The 24760-nt window shown below is 38.8% G+C and overlaps 1 protein-coding gene across 6 annotated transcripts in view; it reads left to right on the top strand.

The window, feature by feature from the left end:
• Positions 1 to 24760, top strand: part of si:dkey-9k7.3 (circularly permutated Ras protein 1) — a 110765-nt gene that overhangs the window by 26566 nt on the left and 59439 nt on the right. For all 6 annotated transcript variants that reach the window (XM_013133062.3, XM_013133064.3, XM_013133061.3 and 3 more), the window contains 2 exons: positions 4936 to 5148; positions 17988 to 18038. In XM_013133062.3, the coding sequence (XP_012988516.1) occupies positions 4936 to 5148; positions 17988 to 18038 (264 nt within the window). The remainder of the gene's footprint in view (positions 1 to 4935; positions 5149 to 17987; positions 18039 to 24760) is intronic.

Below are 24760 nucleotides of genomic sequence, written 5' to 3'. Positions count from 1 at the left end.
GTGGAGATGAGTGGTACCCGGTGGGGTCTTCTGCTGTTGTAGTCCATCCACCTCAAGGTTGTGCGTGTTGTGGCTACAAATGCTTTGCTGCATACCTTGGTTGTAACGAGTGGTTTTTTCAGTCGAAGTTGCTCTTCTATCAGCTTGAATCAGTCGGCCCATTCTCCTCTGACCTCTAGCATCAACAAGGCATTTTCGCCCACAGGACTGCCGCATACTGGATGTTTTTCCCTTTTCACACCATTCTTTGTAAACCCTAGAAATGGTTGTGTGTGAAAATCCCAGTAACTGAGCAGATTGTGAAATACTCGTTATGGCACCAACAGCCATGCCACGCTCAAAATTGCTTAAATCACCTTTCTTTCCCATTCTGACATTCAGTTTGGAGTTCAGGAGATTGTTTTGACCAGGACCACACCCCTAAATGCACTGAAGCAACTGCCATGTGATTGGTTGATTAGATAATTGCATTAATGAGAAATTGAACAGGTGTTCCTAATAATCCTTATGGTGAGTGTACAGTAGCTATGCTGTGGGGGGGAAACATTATCAGCCAAATGTGAAAACAGTGAAATTGTTAAAAATAAAATGTATTCACCAAGTGTTGTGATTCAAGTGAACACAGAATTTTCCTCAAACATAAAAAGTACAGCAGTTCAGAGAATTAGAAATCATAATTGCCTTAAATCCAGTACAGTAGCAACACAGCACAAAACTTGCTAGCCACAGTGTGTAATGTAACAAAGGCAAAACAGCATGTGCTAGCTAACACTTACTAGCCACTCTAGCTACTGGACTAAAAGCATACTTGTTCAGGCAAACAAATTAATTTAAACAACATATATACATCGTTATTTTTGTAAGAAAAAACAAAGTTAAACTTAGTCTTTCTAGATGTAAAGCTTTTGCTACCTATTATAGCTCGTTAAAATTCTACATGTACTAACAACATTGCGTAAACAAGGCTACTTTAGCTAGTTAGGCAAGAACAAAGATGACTACACATTTTAAATAAATAAACTAAAAACAATGTAAACATAATATTGCGTTACACTAAAAGGAAACATGTACTTACTTAAACGATGGTAGATGGTAGTACTTACTTAATGATTTTGCTAGCTAGCAAACTGCAGGCTGCAGGCTGTAACTCGCGATTGAGCGAATGTGTGTCCAAACCAACATGGCCGGTCGATTTTGAGAGTAACCTTGTATTTAAAAGCATCTTGCTGCCGGACGACCGCGGTCCTTTAGACCGAGGCAACCGCCAGAGAAAATGAAGCAGTCAAGAAATCTCGCAAGAAATGGGAGTGACATATTCGGCGGCAAACGTTCCCCGCCAGCAGGACACACCTATAGCCGACAGCTTAGGGCCGGCGGCTAAAAGAAGCTGTGCGCATATTTTTTGCTATCTGGGGGTCTGCCATTTGTGTCCTCTTTCGGGGCACCTATGCGGAACACGCATAATCTCAACAGAGCCCAGGTTAGGAAACCACCGTGGTATGGCATCCGACAGGAAAGCAAGAACACGCGATGTCTCTGCGTTTTCAGGGACTCCATGCACACGTAGTTTGTCTCTGCGCGACCTGTCCTCCATGTCGGCAAATGTAGTCCTCCAGCTGGACATACTTTGCTGCCAGTTTGCTTACCGATGAAGAGAGCTGGCTGTCCACCTCCGCCATAAGGTTCTCGTCCTTCTCCATATAGTCCATACACTTAGAAATATCAGCCTGCATGGCAACCATTTCGCCACGGAATACCGCGACTTGTGCATCCACCAGAGCCTGTGTCTTGTTTGTCAGCTGAGACACCACATCCTCCACGAGCGACGGGATAGCCTCCTTGATGGCATCTGCAACCGCTAGCTTAACCAGCTCAGCTAGCTCCACGTTGTCGGCTGAACGAGCTGTTGCCGGCTGTTTGCTTGTCATTTTTTTTTAACTAGCTGCCATCTCGGTGTGCACAAATCTTCCACAGATCAGAAAAACTAACCGAGGGCTTAAAAAGTAGCGTTGGGTATGAAAAGAATACAAAAAATTGGGGGTTTCTGCAGAGCGACGAAACGAAGCATTTACATCCCTCGCGATGGTCGCGTTACCCCAGTTGAAGTGTACCTATGATAAAAAAATACAGACCTCTGCATGCTTTGTTAGTAGGAAAACCTGCAAAATCGACAGTGTAACAAATACTTGTTCTCCCCACTGTATATTAATAAGAACATGGCATAACAACGAAAATAGACAACAATAATATTGACTGCGATTAATTATAAAGCTGATTAGTAATGTCATTTATTTTTAAATAACATGGGCAACCAATATATTTTGGTTCCGATTAGAAAGGACATTGTAGCGTTCATTAGCTGCTCTAATGGACATGGACAACAGGACTGATTTAACACTAAGATAGTTGTCTGTTTCAAGTGTGTAGGCAGACATTATGCAAAGTATTTCACAGAGGTGTGTCCGTTAGAGCGCAGGGGTTGGGGTACCACCTTTGCCTAATTTTCAGCCAGGAAAACCCCTGTGTGTGTATACAGCTCTGGAAAACATTGAGACCACTGCACCTTTTTCTTTCCTTTGTGGAAAATGTTTGCGATTCATACAAGTAAAAACTTCTCAGAGTCTGGTATAACAGTTGATTATTTTAAGTTTTATTACGTGAATTGCCTTCACAAAACAGAGTGCAAGTACAGAGACCAACAGAGTAGTGTCATAATTGTTCTGATTACATATTATGGCTTCTAGCTCTTTATATTCCTCTTTGTCAGCTGGCAGAATATTATTTCTAATGCTATGAGATGCATACAAGTCGTCATACTAATAGGAAAACAAGATAGGACCCTATACTGCCATGGCAACCATAGTTCTAGGTCATAGTTACCCAACCACCTGATCTGAGCTACCCACAAGAGGAAAAATACAGAGAAGACAAAGGCAGCTTTACCTTGGCGCCAACTGAACTGGGTCATTGATAAGATAGGGTTGAGGCCTGGCACCTCGGATGTGGCCCTAATCACTTCTAAGAACAGGACATGCTGACCTAGGTCTTCTTCTATACGTGGCAACCATGAACAGTCTAAAGCAATTTCAGGCCTAGTCTAAAACAGTCCATTTATTACAATTAATTTACATAATAATGGATGGAATAAGAATAAGGTAATAAATTAATCTTCAACAACTTTCCGAAAAGTTGAAAGGGATAGTTTTGAGTGAGGAACAGAAGGGTTAAAATTAAGAGAGCCCTGAAATTGAAGACTTCTGCTCCTCACTCAAACCCTTCCCTTTCAACTTTTTTGGAACGGAAAGAAAAGGTGCAGTGGCCTCTTAATTTTTCCAGAGCTGTGTGTGTGTGTACACATTGTAAATTGTTGTCTTCTGAAAAGATATAGAAGAAACAATAAACTATTTGCAATGTGAGTGAGCTACAACCCTTCAGCTCCCATAAGCACTACCTGCATACAGTTTGAATCTGGTAGATTTTTGTTAGGAATATTGTCTTGTGTGCCAGTGACCGACAGCGTGAACAAGGTAGACTACAATGTAGTACATCACAGTCAACTTTCATCAAATTAAACATAATTCCTAACAACAAAATTGTGGCTAGGGATAATGCTGAGTGGTTAGTAACTATGGAAAACCTGTAGCCACAGTGGCTGTTGAACAAAAAAGTAAATGTCAAGCGCTGTTGATGAATTACCCTGCACAATAAGCTGAATCTCCTATTGAAAAACAGTAATGTGTGATAAGTAGCCATATCGTTTGTATTGTTTCGATAATAGCCTAATTAGGTTTTGGAATGGTCATGGAAATATTATATTTCATTTGTAAGTTTATATAAATTCAACCAAGGCTCTGATCATTCATCTGGGAGTATCAAGCATTCATCCATTGACGTCATGTATTCTTTGAGGGGTAATTAGCGCCTGGGTACCATTTGGGTACCATTTGGGTACCAACGCTAAGTTCTGCGGGCTGTTGGCGGACTAAATCGGAAAATGGGGTAAAAAAACAGGTAAATGTTCTTCTGTTTGTGAGTTTAGAATTCTGACAACGGAACAATGTAATATACGCCTATTTAGGAAAAGTCATGGAAGGAGGAGGGCATAACTTTCAAAATGGCAGTTTTATTTTAATTACAAACTCAAATGCCAAGTCACATAGGCATTTGGCGGTCAAAACATTCCTCTTAGAAAGGGATTCAAAGATGTGCCTACAAAATCACAAAATAATATTATTTTGGAACAACATTTGTTGTACTTTAAAAACTATTTTAAAACCATGTAATGTACTAAATATATTTCAGTGTGTTCGAATGGATACAATTTTTGTATTTCAATTATATTATATACAAGTATACAACATTTTATAATAACTGGGTCCATTTTTACTCACTGAACTATTTCTATACTACTTTGTGTCCAAAAAAACAACACTAAGTATACTGCTTTTTAACTTTACACAGTGTAACTGCTGAAATTAGAATGAGGACAAAAGTGTTAAGAGCTAATTTGCATGTGCAAAGTTCGAAATGTTAAGAGCTGACCTCTTACGATTGGTTAAAATGTTTTTATATCACAACTTCTCTGTACTGGCTTTTTAGTTGTCATCATTAGAAAGATTTTCATTTGTATTGACACACTCTGAAACAGGCCTTTTCATGCAGTGTAAATGCTAGCAAAATGATAAAATCAATAAAATCAGAATAAAGGTGGTGCTGCTGAGGTGAGAAATTGTTAGTTTAATAAACAGATCAGCTGGCATTAAACTAGTAGCCAATCTTTGCCTCACCTGGCCTATAATGTATTTTCAAGCCTGAGGCCCATTTTTCAAATTATAACAAACAAACACACAATACTTATAGATACACAATTTCACTTCAATGCTATGAAATTCCAGTAGATATGTAAACATGGCCTTACTTTTTCCTAATTTGCAGGTATGGCTGTGTGAGTTTTGTGGAAAGGAGAACATCCTGTCTAACCTAGACATCCAGGCTGGTTCCAAGGTGGGAACCAGGGTACGCGGGACTCCTAACGGGAGAGACTTGATCTACCTCCCCCTTCAGACTGACCAGGACTACCAGAACCTGGAGGATGTCATGGTTGTCTTCTGTGTTGACATATCTGGGAGCATGAGTGTCACCTCAGAGGTGTGTGCACGTGTTTGATGATAGCATGGAGGTTGTCTGTGTTGACATCACTTCAAATCTAAGCTTCCAATCAAATGTTACTCATCAACTGTTTTGAAAACAACAGGTGTCAACTAATAGAAATGCTTAATTAGGGGTAAACTGAATGAAATAAATCAGATAGCAAATCAAAGATGCAATGTATTGACACTAAGAATATGCTATATAAACTGTTTTTGTAGTTAATACAAAAATACAAGAATAACCCCTGAATGGGGTGTCTGTGAAATCGCTACCTCGCAGGAAGACGCATCATTGCTGTTGTACTCTGGTGCCTACGACCTCAATTCCGGCGCTTATGGATTCTTGTATAGATTCCCTAGCTTACTGACCAGCATTATAAGGAACTGAATGGCATCCGATGTGCTTCAGAAGACATATCTTGCTTGATTACATATTGGATTTCCAAAATTGGGGAGAAAATAAAACAGTTGCAATTAATGAAATAAAAAAAGAAAATTTAAACAGTGATGTAAATACTTACAGAGAAAATGAGTATCAAGTCAATGTGTGCTGATACGTGTCAGTCATTTATATGAGAACATATATACAAACCCGATTCCAAAAAAGTTGGGACACTGTACAATTGTGAATAAAATCAGAATGCAATGATGTGGAAGTTTCAAATTTCAATATTTTATTCAGAATACAACATCGATGACATATCAAATGTTTAAACTGAGAAAATGTATCAGTTTAAAGGGAAAATAAGTTGATTTTAAATTTCATGGCATCAACACATCTCAAAAAAGTTGGGACAAGGCCATGTTTACCACTGTGTGGCATCCCCTCTTTTTTTTATAACAGACTGCAAACGTCTGGGGACTGAGGAGACAAGTTGCTCAAGTTTATGAATAGGAATGTTGTCCCATTCTTGTCTAATATAGGCTTCTAGTTGCTCAACTGTCTTAGGTCTTCTTTGTCGCACCTTCCTTTTTATGATGCTCCAAATGTTTTCTATGGGTAAAACATCTGGACTGCAGGCTGGCCATTTCAGTACCTGGATCCTTCTTCTATTTCAGCCATGACATTGTAATTGATGCAGTATGTGGTCTGGCATTGTCATGTTGGAAAATGCAAGGTATTCCCTGAAAGAGACGACTTTTGGATGGGAGCATGTGTTGTTCTAGAACTTGGATATAACTGTCAGCATTGATGGTGCCTTTCCAGATGTGTAGGCTGCCCATGCCACACGCACTCATGCCACCCCATACAATCAGAGATGCAGGCTTCTGAACTGAGCGCTGATAACAACTTGGGTTGTCCTTGTCCTCTTTAATCCGGATGACATGGCGTCCCAGTTTTCCAAAATAAACTTCAAATTTTGATTCGTCTGACCACAGAACACTTTTCCAATTTGCCATAGTCCATTTTAAATTATTCTTGGCCCAGAGATATGGCCCTGTTTAGATACAGCTTCTTTTTTGACCTATAGAGTTTTAGCCGGCAACGGCGAATGGCACGGTAGATTGTGTTCACCGACAATGTTTTCTGGAAGTATTCCTGAGCCCTTGTTGTGATGTATGTGATGCCGTGCCGTCTGAGGGCCCGAAGATCATGGGCATCCAGTATGGTTTTCCGACCTTGACCCTTAAGCACAGAGATTGTTCCAGATTCTCTGAATCTTTGGATGATATTATGCAATGTAGATGATGATAACTTCAAACTCTTTGCAATTTTTCTCTGAGAAACTCCTTTCTGATATTGCTCCACTATGTTTCGCCGCAGCATTGGTGGAATTGGTGATCCTTTGCTCATCTTGACTTCTGAGAGACACTGCCACTCTGAGAGGCTCTTTTTATACCCAATCATGTAGCCAGTTGACATAATAAGTTGCAAATTGGTCCTCCAACTGTTCCTTATCTGTACATTTAACTTTTCCGGCCTCTTATTGCTACCTGTCCCAACTTTTTTGGAATGTGTAGCTCTCATGAAATCCAAAATGAGCCAATATTTGGCATGACATTACAAAATGTCTCACTTTCAACATTCAATATGTTATCTATATTCTATTGTGAATTAAATATAAGTTTATGAGATTGGTAAATTATCCCATTCCTTTTTTACTCACAATTTGTACAGTGTCCCACATTTTTTGGAATCAGGTTTGTATACAGTATTTGATACTCTGCCGATTTTGCAGGTTTTCCCACTTACAAAGCATGTAGAAGTCTGTAATTTTTATCATAGATACTCTTCAACTGTGAGTGACGGAATCTAAAACAAAAATCCAGAAAATCACATTGTATAATTTAAGTAATTAATTTGCATTTTATTGCATGACATAAGTATTTGATACATCAGAAAAGCAGAACTTAATATTTGGTACAGAAACCTTTGTTTGCAATTACAGAGATCATACGTTTCCTGTAGTTCTTGACCAGGTTGCACACACTGCAGCAGGGATTTTGGCCCACTCCTCCATACAGACCTTCTCCAGATCCTTCAGGTTTCGGGGCTGTTGCTGGGCAATACAGACTTTCAGCTCCCTCCAAAGATTTTCTATTGGTTTCAGGTCTGGAGACTGGCTAGGCCACTCCAGGACCTTGAGATGCTTCTTACGGAGCCACTCCTTAGTTGCCCTGGCTGTGTGTTTCGGGTCATTGCCATGCTGGAAGACCCAGCCACGACCCATCTTCAATGCTCTTACTGAGGGAAGGAGGTTGTTGGCCAAGATCTCGCAATACATGGCCCCATCCATCCTCCCCTCAATACGGTGCAGTCATCCTATCCCCTTTGCAGAAAAGCATCCCCAAAGAATGATGTTTCCACCTCCATGATTCATGGTTGGGATGGTGTTCTTGGGGTTGTACTCATCCTTCTTCTTCCTCCAAACATGACGAGTGGAGTTTAGACCAAAAAGCTCTATTTTTGTCTCATCAGACCACATTACCTTCTCCCATTCCTCCTCTGGATCATCCAGATGGTAATTGGCAAACTTCAGACGGGCCTGGACATGCGCTGGCTTGAGCAGGGGGACCTTGCATGCTCTGCAGGATTTTAATCCATGACAACGTAGTGTGTTACTAATGGTTTTCTTTGAGACTGCGATCCCAGCTCTCTTCAGGTCATTGACCAGGTCCTGTCGTGTAGTTCTGGGCTGATCCCTTACCTTCTTCATGATCATTGATGCCCCACGAGGTGAGATCTTGCCCCAGACCGAGGGAGATAGACCGTCATCTTGAACTTCTTCCATTTTCTAATAATTGCGACAACAGTTGCCTTCTCACCAAGCTGCTTGCCTATTGTCCTGTAGCCCATCCCAGCCTTGTGCAGATCTACAATTTTATCCTTGATGTCCTTACACAGCTCTCTGGTCTTGGCCATTGTGGAGAGGTTGGAGTCTGTTTGAATGAGTGTGTGGACGGGGTCTTTTATACAGGTAACGAGTTCAAAAAGGTACAGTTAATGAGTGGAGAATAGGAGGGATTCTTAAACTAACAGGTCTGTGAGAGCTGGAATTCTTACTGGTTGGTAGGTGATCAAATACTTATGTCATGCAATAAAATGCTAATTCATTATTTAAAAATCATACAATTTGATTTTCTGGGTTTTTGTTTTAGATTCCGTCTCTCACTGTTGAAGTGCACCTATGATAAAAAATGACAGACCTCTACATGCTTTGTAAGTAGGAAAACCTGCAAAATCGGCAGTGTATCAAATACTTGTTCTCCCCACTCTATCTATAGGTAACATGAAAATGTTATCGAAAAACCGAGAGGAGCTATTAGAAAAAGATGAGGTCCGAAATGAATAAGCTGTGAACGGCCTGTCTTTGCAGGTCTCTCCCTCGTGTTGTAGTGGGGCTATCGTGTTGATCTAAACACCAAAGCATAGCTCTAGTCTTCTAGATAACTGTCTTCTAGATAACTATAGGTGACTTCAATAAAGTATCGAAAAACCAAGAGGAGCTATTAGAAAAAGACGAGGTCCAAAATGAATGGACTGTGCATTGCGTGTCTTTGCATGTCTCTCCCGGGGGTTGTAGTGGGGCTATCAGGTTGATCTCAACACCAGTGCATAGCATATAATATTTTTTTATAGGTGACATGAATAAGTTATCGAAAAACTGAGTGGAGTTATTAGAAAATGATAGAAACTAGATATCATTGGAATTTAGTTCTGTGAATTATTATTCAGCTTAATACATTTGTAGAAAATTAATCTTCAGTAAAATAAGCAGAGAAAATTCAAAGAGAGACGATAGGATGAGTGGGCGATGTAGTTTCTCTTTTCCTCCTAAAATAATGTAGATTTACATTTTCGATTTACATTTGATGAATTGACCTAAACAATAAGCTGATTCTCCTACTGAAAAACAGTAACACGTGATAAGTAGCCAATATCATTTGTATTATGTTTCAATAATAGCTTAATTATGTTTTCACTCATCTAGGAGTATCGCGCTATCCATTGACGTCATGCATTCAGTGAGGGGTGATTAGCGCCTGGGTACTATTTGGGTACCAACGCTAAGTGGTGTGGGCTGTTGGCGGATTAAGTTTGGAAAACGGTAAAAAAAACAGGTAAATCGTCTCTAAATCATTTGCTGTTCGTCAGTTTAGAATTCCGACAACGGAGCAATGTAATATACGCCTATTTAGGAAAAGTCATGGAAGGAGGACAGTGTAGCTTTCAAAATGGCAGTTTTATTTTAATTACAAACTCAAACGCCAATTGGCGTAGGCATTTGGCGGTCCTAGTGTTAAGGGAACTGATCGTTATTTCATGACATGGGGTATCGGGAGGATATAGCCCACTGAAAAAATTTAAATGATTGACCTCCTCCTAAGTAAAATATCTTTTCACATCACCTTCCCCATTCAAAATACAGATTAAAACTAGTGCATTTGGTCTCAAAGACAAACTCTCCTGCTCAACAATATGCATGCAAAGTAAGCTATACTATAGGCCTACTGTACAGAACAATTGATCCAATAAAAGAAATTTAAATATTTAAAATACTGAACATATTTCTAATTAGAGTTATCATCGTGCCTTAAAATTCTAGCCCGGTCTGACCGAAGGGTGGACAGGTTAGGCTAGAGCCCAGGAGTCCAGAAAAGAAATTAGCCTGGCCCATAAAAAATATTAAAAAAAAAAGATATTGACATTGTAACAGTGTGTGCATAATACCAAAATGGACAATTTACACTGTTGTTTTATCAATGTCTATTTACTGACACAAAAAAACATTTTGGGATTTTTTTTGTATGTTGAAGCTGGATATGCTTAGGATAACGGATTGTAAAGTAAAATAAATGGCTGCAGTTGACAGATTAGTTTATATTTAATGAAATTCATTTTTTAGATAATGTGCTGGGGTAATATGCCTCCCCATGGGGTCCCAGTAAAACATAATGACTTAGGGTTTAAAATAACTGGCTGTTTTTTTTACTTCACTTACCACGCCATTTCATACAGTTGAACGAAAATCATTATCATTTAAATAAGGTGGTGGACCTGGATTTTGAACAGTTTTATTTTTTTTTGAAAATATAAGGGGCCCCTCAAAATGTGTTTCTTTGGCATACCAAGGAACGTGCACATAAGTGTACTTTGTGTATCACCTACAAGCTTGTAATAAACCATTTAGAATAAAAGTATTGATTTCCTGGAGCATATACACTCACGTAAAGGATTATTAGGAACACCTGTTCAATTTCTCATTAATGCAATTATCTAATCAACCAATCACATGGCAGTTGCTTCAATGCATTTAGGGGTGTGGTCCTGGTCAAGACAATCTCCTGAATCCAAACTGAATGTCAGAATGGGAAAGAAAGGTGATTTAAGCAATTTTGAGCATGGCATGGTTGTTGGTGCCAGGCGGGCCGGTCTGAGTATTTCACAATCTGCTCAGTTACTGGGATTTTCACGCACAACCCTTTCTAGGGTTTACAAAGAATGGTGTGAAAAGGGAAAAACATCCAGTATGTGGCAGTCCTGTGTGCGAAAATGCCTTGTTTCTGACCATGTCCATCTCTTTATGAGCACCATGTACCCATCCTCTGATGGCTACTTCCAGCAGGATAATGCACCATGTCACAAAGCTCGAATCATTCCAAATTGGTTTCTTGAACATGACAATGAGTTCACTGTACTGAAATGGCCCCCACAGTCACCAGATCTCAACCCAATAGAGCATCTTTGGGATGTGGTGGAACGGGAGCTTCGTGCCCTGGATGTGCGTCCCACAAATCTCCATCAACTGCAAGATGCTATCCTATCAATATGGGCCAACATTTCTAAAGAATGCTTTCAGCAGCTTGTTTAATCAATGCCACGTAGAATTAAGGCAGTTCTGAAGGCGAAAGGGGGTCAAACACAGTATTAGTATGGTGTTCCTAATAATTCACTAGGTGAGTGCACATTTGAGAAATTAGAGTCAAGTGGATAAGAATTATCCGCAACATTTTCCTGAACATTACGTAATACCATCATGGATGCTGTCTTTTGAACTGTGCACTGATAAATTGGATGATGCCTTTCCTCTAGACCTTAGGAAGCGGTGTAAATTATTCTGGAAAATATTTTTTATTTGTCAGACCACAGGACATTTTTCCACTTCGCCTCAGTTCATCTTAAATGAACTCAGGCCCAGAGAAGGCAGTGGCATTTCCGAATCTTGTTTATATATGGTTTCTTCTTTGCATGATAGAGATTTAACTTGGATTTGTGGATGCCATTACATACTGTGTTCATAGACAATGGATTTCAGAGATATTCCTGAGCCCATGCAGGGATTTCCACTACAGCATTGTGTCTGTTTTCGAGGGCCCGAATATAACTGCCATCCAATATTGTTTTTCGGCCTTGTCCCTTGCGTACAGAGATTTCTCTGGATTCTTTTAATCTTTTAATGATATTTTGTACCATAGATGATGAGATCCCCAAACTATTTGCAATTTTACGTTGAGAAACGTTATTCTTAACTTGTACTATTTTCTTGCGCAGTCTTTCACAGTGTGGTGAACCCCTCCCCATCTTTATTTCTGAAATACTCATCCCATCTGGGATGCTCTTTTTACACCCAAACATGTTACTGACCGGTTGCCAATTAACCAAATTAGTTGAGATGTTCCACCAGGTTTTTTGTTAGCATTACACAACTTTTTCAGACTTTTGTTGCCCCTGTCCCAGCAAAGTATGATATTCTGAATTACGCAGAAGACAAGAGTTGTGAATAAGTAAGACTTAAAATGTGAATAAGGCTTACTTAAAATGTCAGGATAAAACATTAATGGACAAAACCATGAAATCAGAATAAAATGATAAAAACTGTAAATCAGATAAAGTAAAACAGATTAAGATTAAACAAGCAGTCTGCTCCACTATACACTGTGACTGTGGAAAGAGGCCAAAATTACTCCTACAAAACAAATGACATTTCAAATGAACAATATGCAGTCCAGATAAACAATAATTAAAAAAACAAGGATTATTTAAAGCTGCAAGCAGCCATTAGCGGGTTTCAGCTTTATGCTATTAGTAGCCAGATTTCATTTTTCCCCCCAATAGGACACACATCAAACTCATGCCCATTGCGGTAAATAATTTTCCATGTATGGTGTTTCCTTTTCACTAGTATCTCCATGTGGCCAAATGGACACATCTTTTATATAACTTAAACACACAACCCTGATCATGTGTCCCAAATGTAATCACACCTAACATCTGTCCCTTGGTGCTATAGAAGTAGCTTTTGAAGCTTTTTTCACGAATTCAGAATTGCCAAAAAAACATTACGCCTCCTTAGATGCTTCTAAAGTGTTTTTTCACAAATTCAAAATGGCCACCAAACCCTTAAAGTGAAGTTAATGAGTCCCAATGGCAAATATGTTCCCTATGAGGAGGTGGACTTATCTACCTCTTTTCATGGCTGTAACTCAAACGGTGTGAATATTGTTACCTTCCTAATTTGAAAAACCTTAAAACGCCATTGTGTGGTTGATAAAAAAATAAAAAGTAATTGTTTTCCGTATGGTCCTTGCCAACATATGTACCAAGTAGAATTATTATACCATTATCCTTGTAGGAGATGTGTCTATATATTGCAAGCTACTCCACCAGAAGTTGCAGCCCTTGGCCCTTTACTACCATAAAAATTTGGGCACCTTTAAGCAATCACAATAGGGTTTCACCAGTGAACTGCTGAAACACTAATAATAATAGTTAAAGCTGCAAGCAGAATTGAGCGGGTTTCAGCAAAAAAACAATTGACATCCTTATTGCACCATTTGCACTGAGAAACACATATGAACGCAGTATTACCTAATGTGGCATGGATAATTTTTTCAAACTGTCCATCATGGTGAACTTTAAGGCTTCCAATGGCAAACATTTTGTTTGTGAGATGACCTTACCTCTCTTTTTCATACTTTTACTCACACAGTGAGTAATGTGAGCTTGCAAATGTGGCCAACTGAATAGCCCCACCTTGTGGTCCATTGGAAATGTCTTGGTCCAATTTGGTCATTTCATGATTGTAAACAAACCAACCAAGTTGAATTATAATATTATTTGCGCACTTGTGCAATTGGGCTGTACGCCGCTAGCAATACTCGGCCCTCATTCAGGGGGGTTGCGGTTGGTGGGTGGCCCTTTGGTTGATGCCTGGCAATGTGGTTGGATTGATTTCCTGCCTGTTGGGCCCTGTCCGGGGCCTCCCCCGGGTAGGGCCACAGTGTCACCGGACCCCCCCGTCTCAGTTCCAAGGTGTTACGCTGCTATATTATTGTGCTGGGGGATATGAGGGATGTACTACTAACTTTTCTCAGTTTCCTCCAGTTTAAAATTTTTGAAGGAGATGAGGTCCTGGTCCACACCTGCGGATTACCTGGTTTGGGGGGCCCGTTGCTGTCCCTGTCCTTGTCCACCTGGTCATACTTCTGACCCAGTCTAAAATCAAATAGACTCTGGATTTAGCCCAGAGAAATTTGGGCTTATTATTATTATTATTCCAATTGGACTCTTAATATCTCACCCGGCACAGCCAGAAGAGGACTGGTCACCCCTCTGAGCCTGGGTCCTCTCAAGGTTTCTTCCTAAAATTCGACCTTCTTAGGGAGTGTTTCCTAGCCACTGAAATTCAACACTACTGTTGTTTGCTCCTTGGGGTTTAAGGCCGGGTGTCTCTGTAAAGCACTTTGTGACAACTGCTGTTGTAAAAAGGGCTTTATAAATAAATTTGATTGATTGATTTGATATTTTGGGGGTAGAAGTTGTGTACTAATGTGCAAAACTAGCCCCTGCACATGTTTGTTGGTCAACAGCAGTGAGGTTCTTTCACAAACAGATTTCATTCATATAAATGTAAAGTTCTTCATAGGTAAAGGCAAAATATGAAGTAAAATTAAGATTGGTCATTTGGGGCTAGAGGAATTAAGTTTGAGCGTTTTGACATACTCAAAATGATGGAGTTAATGGGTTCCAATGGAAAATATTTTATATGTAAGGAGATGGAGTTCACAACCTCTTTTCAGGGCTCTAACTCAAGCGGGGTGAGCGTCGTAAGGTTGCATATGTCAAAATCAATAGTGCCACTGTGTGATTAAATGAAAAGTGTATGCACACATTGTCGTCAAGATTGTGAAGTAAAAATAAAATCTGATTAAGCGTGTAGGAATTCTGTGCCTATATGCGCAAAACCACACATTTATACACAACTTCATAGGTCAATAGCGGCCATGTTTTTTGTCTTAATGACCTGGTATATTAATTCATGTTAATATCGGTAATTTTAGTGTTTTAAGGGTTTTTCACAAATGCCAAATGCCATAGATGCCAAATATAAATTTACGTGAAGATCGGTCATTTGGTGCCATAGGAGTAGCATTTTAAATGTTTTTCAAAAAATCCAAAATGGCGGAAATTCCATCATGGCGGACTTTATGGGTCCCATTGGCAAACATCTTCCTAGTTAGGAGATAGACCTAAGTTCCAATTTTCAAGACTCACATGGTGTGGGCATGGTGAGCTTGCTAAAAGTGCAACTTTGGAGGCTTGTGACACCGCCACCTTGAGGCAGATTTGCATCAGAAGTACTGGGCCATGGGTCTGTACTACCGTGCAAATATAGGCCCATTTGCACAATTTTATCTCACGAGAATCTGCAAAAAACACCATAAAACTGCAGACAAATAATAATTAAAGCTGCAAGCAGCATTTAGCGAGTTTTAGCATTAAGCTATTAGTAGCCACATTGCAGTTTTTCCAATATGCCACAAATCCAACTCATGTCCATAGGTTTACACAATATTACGTATTATTATGTATGTTTTTTCATTTTCGCTAGTATTTCCATGTGGCCAAATGGAAACATCTTTCATATAAACTAAACTCACAACCCTGACCATGTGTACCAAATGTAATCACACTTAAATTCAGTAATTTGATTCAATAGAAGTAGCGTTTGAAGCATTTTTCACAAATTTAAAAATGCAAGAAAAAACATTACACCTGACTTAATGGGTCCCAATTGCAAATATGTTCCTTTGGAGGAGATGGACTTATATACCTCTTTTTAAGATTTTATTTTAAACATGGTGAGCGTGGTGAGCTTGCAAATGTGGGGAACCTCAATAGCGCCACTTGTGGTTGATAAAAAAAGCTTTGCAGTCATTGTTGTCGTATCATCATTGGGAACATATGCACCAAGTAGAATAATTGTACAATTTTCCTTGTAGGAGATATGTCTATAACCACACCCCTGCACATGTTCATCTGTCAATGGCGGCCATGTTTTTTTACATACTGGCCTGGCTGATATAACTTTTGAGGACCATGGTCCCTAAATGCCAAATATCAAAGTACATGAAAATCGGACATTTGGTGCCAGAGAATTAATTTTGCGTTTTTCAAAAAATCAAAAAAAGGGGAAAATCCATCATGGCGGACTTTATGGGTTCCTGATCATGAATAGTTACACCTATGTACCAATTTTCAAGACTATGTTACAATGGGTGGGTGTGGTAAACTTTGGAGGCTTGTAACAGCATCACCATGAGGCCGAAATGCACGCCACTGCACCAGAATTTGCGGCCCTTGGTTCTTTACTGCCATAAACATTTGAGGTCATTTGAGGACCTTTAAGCCATTTTATCTCTAATAATAATGAACTGGAACAAACACAATAGGGTTTCACCAGTGAATTGCTGAAACCCTAATAATTAAAGCTACAAGCAGCTGTAACCCACTTATAGGGGTCAATATGTCAACGCTAGGTTTGTAGGAGTTAAGGGGAGACAATAGACCGCAGATGAAGGGACACAGACACCAGGTGTGAATGGTAGTATAAGGCAGGATATATTAAGGGACAGAACACCAAGACATGAATTCATTTGTACACAAACAGAATAATTCAGATACAAATACAATGAAACAAAAGAAGGCCCAAGGGTTATCAATCTGCGTGGGCAATGAAGGCTATCCTGTCTGGTCCGAACCGACAGAAGGTCTATTGTGGCACAAGTCACTGAAAAATTTAATGATGGTTACAGGAGGAATCTGTCGCAACCAATGTTGGGGGTAACGCATGACAAAGTAGTCAGACTACTTTTTAATGGAAATTAGTAATGTAACACGTTAGTTATTTAATTAATCTCTTACTAGTTAATTTTTCAAATAAATAACACGCTACTCAATTTCTCTCAGTGCAACCAAAGTAGCTTTACCTAGTGTTTATTCTCCAGTAGGAAGTGGCAATAAAAAGATGTAAAGATGGCAGCACCAGCACTTCCTGCTAAAGGTAATGACACACCTACCAAAGCCACACCCACAGCTCTCAATAATATAAAATCGATATGTAGCGTCAACTGAGCTGCGTGATTCAGGCTTGGGAAGCAGTTCACCATTTTGACTAGGATTACTACCCTTGCATATAACCAATCACTGGAGTTGCTGTTGCGTTTTGCAAGAATTTCTTGCCTTGTTAGACAACCAAGGTTCAAACCCAAATCATCCTGTGTTGGACCACCAAAATTGATCGCAAACGAACATCTAAATACATGTTCGGTTTCTAAACGCGATTATTCTGATTCATTTCAAAACTGATATGGTAATTATTCACCTCCAAGTAAAGTCATGACACATTAATGTATTATGCACATTATTGCAAAGAGATTTCAAATTGCAATGTGCTTAATGTTTAATTTTTTGAGAATGTGTGTTTATCAGTGTACAAAGCTACAGGTGTTTTTTGTTCTTCATTGTTCACTTCAATGGATCTACCTAGTATTGAAGTCTGTACGCATAGGCTGTTGAATAAACTAGGCCTGAAAATGTAGAGGCACAATCCAAAATAATTTATTGATTTAAGAGATTCTAGATTAGATAACTAAATGCAAATATTGTTTCTTATTATGGTATATGATTACTTGAGATATAAGGATTGGTCACTCTTGCTGTATAATGATTAATAATGTTATATCCTGGTGACTGACACTGACCATTCAAATACCTGACTATGTAATTACACAATAACCCATTAAATGTGTCTTTATCCCAAGACTGTTTACCTCAACTCAGCTACAGACATTCTCTCTGAATCTGTGGAAGATTCAGAATTCCACAGCTTAGTTACTAGCTGTATTAAACAATGTAACTATCTGAATATGCCAGGAGACATAACCCATTTTAGGCAGGAATTTAACAGAACTTATTTACATTGTTACATGCGCATACTGGGAATGTCTGGTAACATGATCATTGCATATACATGTGTTTTTAAGCTTTTTTATCAGACTATAAACTTGACCTTTCTAGTAAAAATACTCACATCCCCTCTCCTTTCTCAACAGGTTGCTCCTGGTAATGCTATGAGGTCGCCAACATATGTCTCTCGGTTACAGGTAAGTAGTTACAAAATTCCCCTTTACAATATATTCAATTCTTCTTGAATTCTTCTTAATTAGACTACCTGCCTTTGAGCTGCTATCTTTGAGCATAGCTCAAAGGGGAACTGTTTTATGTTTTGTTACTGATGAAAATGGACGTCACATTTTGCTGTGTCATCGCCTTACACCAGAATTCTTACTCTGGATAATGTTTCTGCACTAGTTTTTTATTTATATTTTCTTGTCTATATATTTGAGTAATATTTACAACAATAACAAAAAGATCCAAAAATAAGATTGATGGGACAGTGGATAAAATATTTCTTTACATTAATGCAGATACATTATCCAGAATAAAATTCTGATCAAATATTAGTTAGTTTGGAGTTTTTTGGAGCGTTTCATAAAACGCATAGACAAGTTCATATTTCATTGTAGTAAATGAAAGGGGTGAAATGCTACGTGTATATGTATTGAACCATTCGGTACACGGTCCACGAAAAATTATATTATTGCATAAACCAATGGCATATGTGGGAAAAATATCCACATGGTAATAAAGTGGTCTTTCAAAAAAAAGAAAGTTGTTTCATCTGTATGCAGCTCCGTTCATTAGTTATTTCAGTCCAGCAAGAACGGAGCTGAAGGACCATGGTAACAGCAATTTTTTTTTTGAAGGAATTAGCAGTTTGCTAAATGCAAAAGAGCAACATGGCAAGCATTGGTAAGCTAGAACTAGACATCTACAACATTTAGTCTGTGTTCATTAACGATAGTCTATTTGAGTCGCAGTATGAGTAAAATGTCTACTCATTTACTATAATTCCCCGTTTATATCCATTAGCACCATTCATTTTACAGCTTTGCGCATATACAAACACAAATATTAACTGCACCAATATATAAACGGCATTTGCACTGATAATTAGGACTTGTTCATACACTGTACATTAATATGAAAACATCTGTCATAGGGCGCTACCACAATGTATTTGTTGAAGAATAATTGAAAACCCTGTAATGCCAATTGTATCATATTTACTACATTAGTTTCTGAGACCTCTACGTCGTCAAGCAATCACCTGTGGAAACAGTTTTAAAAATGTCAACTCAAGTATTAGCCGCACCCATGTGTGGTTGAAAATGTTTTCCAAATCTGTGTATAAGCCATGGTTTATAAATGGGAAATGACAGTATTTATTGTTATACATCGAAAATAATTTGCTCAGGTACAAATTATATTTTTTTTCTTCTTTGGAAGTAATGTGTTTCGAGTGGTCCTATTTTGGTGACTTAATTTTGATATATGCTGCTGGACTATACATTCTTGTTGAAATTTTTTTTAAGTTATAAGGGAGACACTGTGTTTTTTTGTTGTCCAATTGTTTTCATATGTGCCTGGAAATTCAAGCAACCCATGTTTACTAAATGGATAAGCTAAATCAAAATGACATATTCCACAGGCATACATTTTTTTTATGTTTCAAAACTGTACCATACCGTGACACCAATGCACTTTTTTGTACCGAACCGTGAGTTTTGTGAACCCTTTCACCCATAGTGATTACACAGAAAGTGTGACAATCATCTCTTTAATCAAAATAATAATAAATAAATAATCTTTCACCTAATGTGAAACTTTCTAAACAGGCGAATGGGACAGATAATATAAATTCTTGCAGCGCACGTAAGGTCCCCCTGCTTAAGCCAGTTTGCCAATGACCATCTGGATGATCCAGAGGAGGAATGGGAGAAGGTCATATGGTCTGATGAGACAAAAATAGAGCTTTTTGGTCTAAACTCCACTCGCTGTGTTTGGAGGAAGAAGAAGGATGAGTACAACCCCAAGAACACAATCCCAACCATGAAGCATGGAGATGGAAACATCATTCTTTGGGGATGCTTTTCTGCAAAGGGGACAGGATGACTGCACCGTATTGAGGGGAGGATGGATGGGGCCATGTATTGCGAGATCTTGGCCAACAACTTCCTTCCATCAGTAAGAGCATTGAAGATGGGTCGTGGCTGGTGTGATGGTAATTCCATCGATCGACACTCTTAAAGGAGTAAGAAACAGAGACAAAATTCTCTAGGCACCATTTTAATATCATTTATTATTTGCAAATAAGAGAGACGCGTCAACCGCTTACAAACATAATCGTCTGAGGAGTCTCTAACTCAATACATGCACAATCCGTATATTACATAGAAAAAGGGGTTAGGTAAGTTGTTGCCCATCTGTCCTATGTCAAGAAAACACATGCCTTTTGTTCTATCACATGTCCTGGGCTTGACACAAGGGACATGTTGTCTTGCCCCATCTGGTTAACTTTCTCAACCCTTTGGGGGAACATAAAGACAACCTACAGATAGGTAGATGATTAACCCTATACTCTACTGTGACCAATCAAGAATGCCCCCTAAGACAAACACCAGATCCCCTCTCCCACACTCATCTATTTATCTAAACAAGGGGACTCAGTCCTTTAATCATTAAGAATGCATCAGGTTTCAGAATTTCCACAACACTGGGAACTAAGGCGTGGCTATGTAAGAAACATCTGAAGGTCCTGGAGTGGCCTAGCCAGTCTCCAGACCTGAACCCAATAGAAAATCTTTGGAGGGAGCTGAAAGTCCATATTGCCCAGCGACAGCCCCGAAACCTGAAGGATCTGAGAAGGTCTGTATGGAGGAGTGGGCCAAAATCCCTGCTGCAGTGTGTGCAAACCTGGTCAAGAACTACAGGAAACTTATATGATCTCTGTAATTGCAAACAAAGATTTCTGTACCAAATATTAAGTTCTGCTTTTCTGATGTATCAAATACTTATGTCTTGCAATAAAATGCAAATTCATTATTTAAAAATCATACATACAATGTGATTATCTGGATTTTTGTTTTAGATTCCGTCTCTCACAGTTGAAGTGTACCTATGATAAAAATTACAGACCTCTACATGCTTTGTAAGTAGGAAAACCTGCAAAATCGGCAGTGTATCAAATACTTGTTCTCCCCACTGTATACCACCTGCAAGAATTTGGGGCCTCATAGACAACTATTACAAAAGACTTCACGCTCTCATTGATATGAAAGGGGGCAATACACAGTATTAAGAACTAAGGGTATGCAGACTTTTGAACTAGGGTCACTTAATTTTTTTCTTTGTTGCCATGCTTTGTTTTATGGTTGTGCCATTCTGTTATATCCAACAGTTGAATATAAATCCCACAAGCAACAGTTTAGTTTTTGCCCCCATTTATCATGATCTGAACTCAAAGATCTGAGACTTACTCTATGTACACAAAAGGCCTATTTCTCTCAAATGTTGTTCACCAATCTGTCTAAATCTGTGTTAGTGAGCACTTTTACTTTGCCAAGATAATCCATCCACCTCACAGGTGTGGCATATCAAGATGCTGATTAGACAGCATGATTATTGCACAGGTGCGCCTTAGGCTGGCCACAATAAAATGCCACTCTAAAATATGCAGTTTCACTTTATTGGGAGGGTCCGGGAGGGTCCAAATCTAGTCAGTATCTGGTGTGACCACCAATTCCCTCACACAGTGCAACACATCTCCTTCACAAAAAGTTGATCAGGTTGTTGATTGTGGCCTGTGGAATGATGGTAGAAGCAATTTTATCTCTATACAGGTGTCCTTCCCCGAGACTCTGCACAAATGCAGTTCTATAAAAGCGCAGGTGGGATGTTGTACAGTTTCTTGGCAATTTCTTGCATGGAATATCCTTCATTTCTCAGAACATGAATAAAGAACTTTCTTCTTAAACTCATCAATCAATATTGATGAGTAGTATATACTGATGAGTTTCAGAAGACAGTTATTTGTGTTTAGCCATTTTGAGCCTGTAATCAAACCCACAAATGCTGATGTTTCTGATAATCAACTTGTCAAACATAAATCCAGTTTTACTGCTTCTATAATCAGCACAACAGTTTTCAGCTGAGAAAACATAATTGCAAAAGGGGTTTCTAATGATGAATTAGCTTTCTAAAATGATGAACTTGGATTAGCAAACACAATGTGCCATTGGAACACTGATGGTTGCTGATAATGGACCTCTGTATGCCTGTGTAGATATTCCATTAAACATCTGCTTCCAGACAACAGTCATTTCAAACATTAACAATGTCTACACTGTATTTCTGATCAATTTGATGTTATGTCAATGGAAACAAAATTTGTGTCCATTTCTAAGACACCCCAAACTTGTGAACGGTATATCTGTCGACTAGTGGGAGCTAATACTCCAGCACTGGGTCCCTTTTTGGGAACAACACAATCTGTACACTCAAGATCTGATTGATCATCTTCCTCCACAACATCATTGTAATCATCCTCTTCCTCCTCTTCTTTGTGTGTCTCATAGTACTCATTAATTCTACCCAAACAAGCACTTAAGGAATGCCTACCACCTGTAATATTTGGTGTTTAGCAGATAAGGCTCTAACGTTGGCTTCTACTCCCAACCTTTATTTCATCAACTGCAATTTGGTTTCGTTTGTGGCAGCATATAGCTTAATTTTTACTTTCAGATGAAGTTGTGTGTATCACCACCATTTGTGAATGAATTGCACAACTTTTGTATTTTGGAAGAAGTTGTGAGCAAAGGGGGAATTCTGGAAGGTCTCACACACAAACTTTTTGTAGCTTTTTTTTGCGGCGCAAAGTAGGGCGCATACTGTGATTGATCTCACACCTCCCTTTGTCTGTGATTGGTCTATTTGATGGGTGACCAGAGCTTGTTCCTATCTGATATTTTTTGTAGCAACTCAGTGTTTTGTGGTACAGCTAAGAGAGGGTTTGCCCTCAGGCTAAGGTAAAAGAAGGGAGTGTGGTGCGTCAGTGAAACAGTTAATGAAAAGTACTCACACTCCTGACCAAAAAAATGAAAAAATCCAAGGAGGCTGAGATATAGCAAATTATGATTTAATCCATACCGAATACTAAACAAAAAGGTGCACAATGCGCAAACAACACAATACATAAAAAGAAAACGTTTGATTGTGACAAAAATTTTTTGTTTTTTGGGGGGGGTTTTGTTGGCAAAAACATTCATTTTTGCCAGACCGCATAAGCGGAAGCCGACCAAGAAGAGCGAATGTCTCTTACTGAGTGACTGACTGAGTGAATGACCGACCGCCTGCCCGCCCACCCACCCCTTGTTGAATAGTGTAGTGGTTAGAGAAGCAGCCTTGCAAACTCATCTCCTCACAGTCAAAACAAATTATGCATTAGGATTTGTTCCGGCTAGACAAAAACATTGCTGACTATAACCTCCAGTTTATATGTTATAGGAAGCCAAAAATAAAACAATTTACGGTTATTTTGCAACTGTTTCTGGTCGATTTTCAAAGTATGCATCCGTTCATGGTTTTTGGGTCAGGATAGACAAAAACGTAGCTGGCTACAACATTCAGTAGCTACGTTATAGTAAGCCTAAACTAAAACTGTTTACGGTTATACAGTATATTGTCTATTTCTAGTGAATTTTCATGCATGCATATATGCATGCATTTGGGGGTAATATATGCTTTTGGGGGTTTCGAAACCCCTTGGGCAGTAATAGAGTAGGGGTTTCCATGATTCTCTCATCTTTTCACTTGACGAGATATTCTGCTAACGTCACTTATATTGATAGATATTTTATAAATGTCATTCACGAATAAAAGAAAAACTTATGTTTTTGTACCATGAAATCAAATAGCTTTGGCAGGGAAAAGCTCATCTTCAGTCTCGCTAGCAATTGCTAAATTCTTATGACTATTCCAATTAGTAAGTTAGTAGATACTAGTAGGCCTATCACTGGCTAACAAACGGCCAGTGGCAAAAGCCATACAATTCATAGATGTTATTTGTGGTGGAGGTAAACTTAATAACAACCGTTAGTCAGTTAAACACAATGCTTAACTGTGTCTAGCAACTGTGGTGTATATCACTGTGGTGCAATGATTAATTTTGCAGTCTCTCATGTGGGAGACCTGGGTTTAAATCCAGTGAGGGCGACATCATTATCACTTATAATTGCGGGCCGGCTGAACTAGGCTTGCCTGGTTCCTTTTGTGGTTAATTTATGGCAAAAGGTACATGTCTTTGCTGTGTTGCACCTTAACAGCCAGGTGCAGACAGAATGGATAAGTTTAAGTGGTCTTCAACATAGATGTTCCTTTCTTTGATTTAGATATACATTCCTGGAATGTGGAGTGAATACAATTTCATCCATTTGTATCAAGCATAACCATAACATGACAGCATCTTATTGAATGATAAAAAAATTTTGATCCAAATAAACAGACAAGGATGTCATGTAAAGTGAGGAAAACCTGCGTAACCCTGGTATCCCTGTCTGACCCTGGGAAAAAATTGTGGTGAAATAAATTTGATACATGACAATGAACAGGCCTTGTTTATGGCTTACAATCTATGAAAAGGATCTTGCTGTGTTTTGGGGTAACTAAGTAAATAATTAACAGGTCAGAGGGACTGAGGGCTCTGAAATTATATTGGTTGTTTATTTGTCTTTGTTCTATAATCCCATTTCCAAAGAAGTTGGGACACTGTGTTAAATGCAAATGAAAAGAGAATGCAATAATGTGCAAATAATGTATCCCTTTATTTAATTGAAAATAGTATAAAAGCACAACATATCAAATGTTGAAACTGAGAAATGCTATTATTTTTGGAAAAATACATGCCCATTTGGAATTTGATGCAAGC

The sequence above is a fragment of the Esox lucius genome, chromosome 22, assembly GCF_011004845.1.
Source record: "Esox lucius isolate fEsoLuc1 chromosome 22, fEsoLuc1.pri, whole genome shotgun sequence".
Lineage (NCBI taxonomy): Eukaryota > Metazoa > Chordata > Actinopteri > Esociformes > Esocidae > Esox > Esox lucius.
The sequence above is the reverse complement of the archived record's forward strand: the minus strand, read 5'-3'. Positions and strand labels throughout refer to the sequence as shown.